This window comes from Dendrobium catenatum, unplaced genomic scaffold, assembly GCF_001605985.2.
Source record: "Dendrobium catenatum unplaced genomic scaffold, ASM160598v2 fragScaff_scaffold_156, whole genome shotgun sequence".
In the NCBI taxonomy this organism is placed as follows: domain Eukaryota; kingdom Viridiplantae; phylum Streptophyta; class Magnoliopsida; order Asparagales; family Orchidaceae; genus Dendrobium; species Dendrobium catenatum.
In genome coordinates, this window is record NW_021318618.1 from 5865380 (window position 1) to 5869773 (window position 4394).

Here is a 4394-nt window from a genome sequence, read left to right on the forward strand (position 1 = left end):
AGTTTACTCATAATTATTTATTGTATTATTAATTTTATTCAATTTTTTAAGAGGGAATATTAAGCCTTCATTTCTGATGGCTTTTTAACTACTAAAAATTATTTTAAAAAAATAATAAGAAAATTATCCCAAATAAACGTGGTGTATTCTGATTCGCCTCCGAACGATCCAACGACTGTGCATAATAATTTCTCCTTCAAATAATATATACTAAGAGTCAACTCGATAATAAGGATTACAAATCACTCATTTTTAATTTTGCTTAACCATATAAAAATACCCAAGAATCATAAGAGATGATAATTGCATGAACTATTTAGACTTCATTTCATGCAGCTTTCTTAATATTTTATAAAGCAACTTTTTTATACAAAATTTTTTTGAATTAAAAATTTTTATGATAAAACACTACTTTAGAAAGTACAAAGCTATCTCAAACGAAACCTTAATCTCAATTGAATTATTACCTTTAATATCACTTATTATGGAGTATAGACAAAGGACTAGAGTTAAATGGAGTGAAAATTAAGGAGTAGAGTTAAGTGTGATACATTAGCAATCAAACTTATTTTCATCTGAAAAAAAAAAAATTTTACTTGACCAACCTCTTATATTTTTTACCTATTTGATTTGAACCAAACACTCAATACTATCACAATCAGCAGTTCACACATCATGTTATTCTACTTAACTCTCACATATTGAAAAACTATTATGAGCTTTTTATAACATTAGACAAGTTCATCAACTGGAAAACCCAAAGTATAATGGGAGATTGGCTATCCAAAGTTCAACCAAAAAAAAAGAAGAAGAAACTCAACACTATCATCAAGAGTACAAGTAACAGTTGTTTCTTCCTGAAGTTAGCAACTTGATCAACACATCTTACATGTTACAATAAGCTCTAAATCGGCAGAAGAGAATGCCTCAATGACGCACATACGCTCAGCCAACCATGAATTATAGTTATTAACTTGAAATCCTGCAAAAGGCATGATAGATATCTGAGAAATCATTCTGAGTAAGGAAAAAGACAGCAATGGTTATTACAATCAAAACTTTTAAGAACTTTCTGTATCCTCTGTTTCAAATTACTAAAGAAACTGGCACAATTTGCACTTACAGAGTCCTTGAGAGAAGGTTTATTTCACATTAATCCGTGCTTACGGGAATCAGTTTAAAAACTTTAAGACAGGCTGTTGTGATTAGGATGTAAGCTTGTAACTAAAATATAATACTGCACATCATATTCACTTTTGCAACAACTAGTTAGTTCAATAGATTGGTAAAAGCTCAATTTCACATATGTTAAATCCAATAATTAAGCCAGTCTCTCTAATCATCATCCAACTTTTAAACAATCTAATCATGGAAATTCCATAATACGACAATATAGAAAAATATACTTTCAATAACTGCTCCTTTTACTTTGCTGGGCATACAAACATCTCCTTAAAAATGAAATAGTAGTCGATAAAAATCACTGAAAGTACTCTACCTAAAAAGAGTAATGGATCAGCACTATAGAAACGTTTTATTGCATTACACGCCATTCTTCTTTTAAATAACCAAAAACTAAAACCTTTTGCCTCACAATTTTCAAGAAAATGAGACTCGTAATACAAGTGGTAAATGATTCTGTAATAAGCAGCTTGAAGGAAATCAGCTTAAATAACAATATTACTGACGGGCAAGTAGAAACAATTTAGATTGAAAGAAAAGACCTAACTTCAGTTCTGAAATAGATTCTTACATTTAAGGTGATAACGAAGAATTGCCATTCCTTAGAAGATTGCTGTTTTCAAGACAAGATATCGTTTAGAGTTTATATTTTGACTATTAAAACTTGTTCTCTTTAATCAAGAAGATTTAGACAAATTATAGTCAACACCAAATGCAGTTCTAAACAATGCTGAATAGGGTTTCAAAAAGCGAACCCCAAAGTATAGGGCATTAGGAAAAATTATTACGTGCGGATACCGAACGCCGTCCAGAAACCAATTAAAATGCACCATGTCACCCTTTTACTGTACCGTGGGTCGGTACTGCTCGGTACCGCAGCATCCGGACATAGAATTGCGTCCAACGTCAGCACATAATAATTTCTCGAGGATTATGCTACACAGTCATCAATACACCAGTCGCTCCAATGAATCATCCAAAAAATTAAAAAACTATGAAAATTTCTTCATACCTGATTTTTTTGCAAGCCATTAGTGCATCCCTAGAGGTTTGGTTCACCCCAGATTTAACAAGAATTAAACGTAAAATCGTAAAAAAAATTATTCATTCTGTCTTCCCGCCTCATTAATAACTTGTCTCACTAGCATAACACGTCCATAAAACTCCTGCACGGCAACAATATCAGAATAAAAAACAAATAAATGGAAGTAAACCAAAAAATGAATTATCCAGCAAGCAAAATTCACTCTCAAAACCTAGAAAATGCCGTCAAGAAGATTAAAACGATTTAACTTGGATAAAGAATTGAACAAAAAAACAAATGAGGAATTTTAAGCACTGATAGCTCAGGCTGATGTGAAATTTTAAACATTGATGGAAAAAATACCGATCCATCTGCTTCTGTTGCAACCTTAACTTCATCAGGAGAAGAGAAAGAAAGAAATGCATAAACACGATTTTTCCCTCGCTTGCGGTCATGAAGCACCCTAGTGCTAACGACGGTTCCAAACTGACTGAAATGTTCTCTTAGATCTTGAGGCCTTGTTGACCAAGAAAGGTTACCAACATAAATCTTATAAGGACTTTCAAAGACAAAGTTCTTTTTAGGTGCAGAGTTCAGAGCCTCAACATTTTTTCTCCCAGAAACCATGTCAACTGAAAACTTAACTCGCATTTCACGTCCAGCAACATCCTGGAAATGCAAAATTAATTAAAATGAAAGAACATGGAAGAATTAATGAATAATAAGAACTTCATAACTCCAAATGTGGACTTACAGACCCATCCAAAGCAGCTATTGCATATTTTGCTTCAGAAATTGAACCCATTGTAACAAAACCACAACCACGACTAATGCCTGTCTCAGTATCCCGTGATACCTGCATAGCATATGATTTTTTTTTTTTCCATCAAAATGGAAAATAAGCACTAATAGCAAAGTTTTTTCCAATAGTCTACATTTTCTGCAGTAAGAATTTTTCAAGCAACATTCAAACACACTAGAAACACGAAGTTGGTATAACAATAACTTCAATCCCATTCACATTTAGTTCACTGTGACCAGCACGATGCTACTAGTATGTATAACAAAGAGGTGTTTCCTTAAATCTTCATGACATGTAAAAGTATGAGCCGGTAATCAAATTATGAATTAGGTACCATGTCATAATCCTCGATGTGCATTCCATTTTTAGAAAGGATATGTCCATGACTTGGGTGTAAGTGAGTCAAGCTAACTCATGAGTAGACGAGCCAAGCTTGAGTCAGTCTCGATTCGACTCATTAGCACCCGAGCCAGCTCGTTTAAAAAATATTAATATAAAATATACTTAAAATATAATAGGTTTTAGGATTTAAATATAAAGTTGCTGAAATTGTTTGAAAATTATATCTCAATTTCTTGTATTAAATGTTATTTTTCTTATAATTTCTCATTCTTTTTACCATTATATTACAATAATTGCTTAAATTATAATTATTTTCCTTAAATTATAATTATTTTCTCTTTCATAATAAATGAGCCAGCTCGAACTCATTGAATAAGGCTCGAGCTCGAGCTTGAATTCGATTAATCAATTAGGCTCAAGCTTAGGCTAGGGGTGACTCGAACTCGGCTCGACTCGTTTATACCCCTATCCAATCCATGACTATTTATTCTTCTCTTTTTTTATTTTGGCATTACCAACCATCCATTTCAGGATTCCCAACTCTATGTTGCCTTAATATTTTACTGCCATTATATGGGATCATAATTCAAGGAAAACAACTAGCAGAATGTCCTCTACCAGGACCACCAAATTTTAGTTCAATTAATCATAATATGTTTACAATCACCAACACCACCACCAAATGGTTGCGGCAACATAATTTTCATACTTCTTTTCAACAACAGAATCATTCATTTAATTGTTCGGACTCCAATCACAGGCATCTTTTCCTTTCAAAACACTTTCAATCTAGTATTAAATATTATGCTATTAATAACGATCAAATTACTAAAAGTATATTCCGTCGCACATGCATACACTAAATACATACAGCTCAGATTGATTAATGCTAATTTAAAATGGTAGTCAATTTTGAGATATTATTGCAAACAACCTACAAGCTGGTTTTTCATCATCATTATGTTTGTCTCTCATCGTCTGCTAGGGTTTTTCGTGTTCCCTAGCCTCCGTCTGCTTTCTCGCCGGTGAGATTGCGTTTCCATG

General features: G+C 32.8%; 1 protein-coding gene across 1 annotated transcript; it reads right to left on the bottom strand.

The window, feature by feature from the left end:
* Positions 1-701: 701 nt before the first annotated feature.
* On the bottom strand, positions 702-3120 carry LOC110096648 (33 kDa ribonucleoprotein, chloroplastic). Its single transcript, XM_020822685.2, has 5 exons — positions 2961-3120; positions 2570-2875; positions 2195-2348; positions 1754-1795; positions 702-982 (listed from the first exon to the last, which is right to left on the bottom strand). The coding sequence occupies exons 1-3, from the start codon at positions 3066-3068 to the stop codon at positions 2283-2285; spliced, it is 480 nt and encodes a 159-aa protein (XP_020678344.1). The 5' UTR covers positions 3069-3120; the 3' UTR covers positions 702-982; positions 1754-1795; positions 2195-2282.
* Between the last annotated feature and the right edge of the window lie 1274 nt (positions 3121-4394).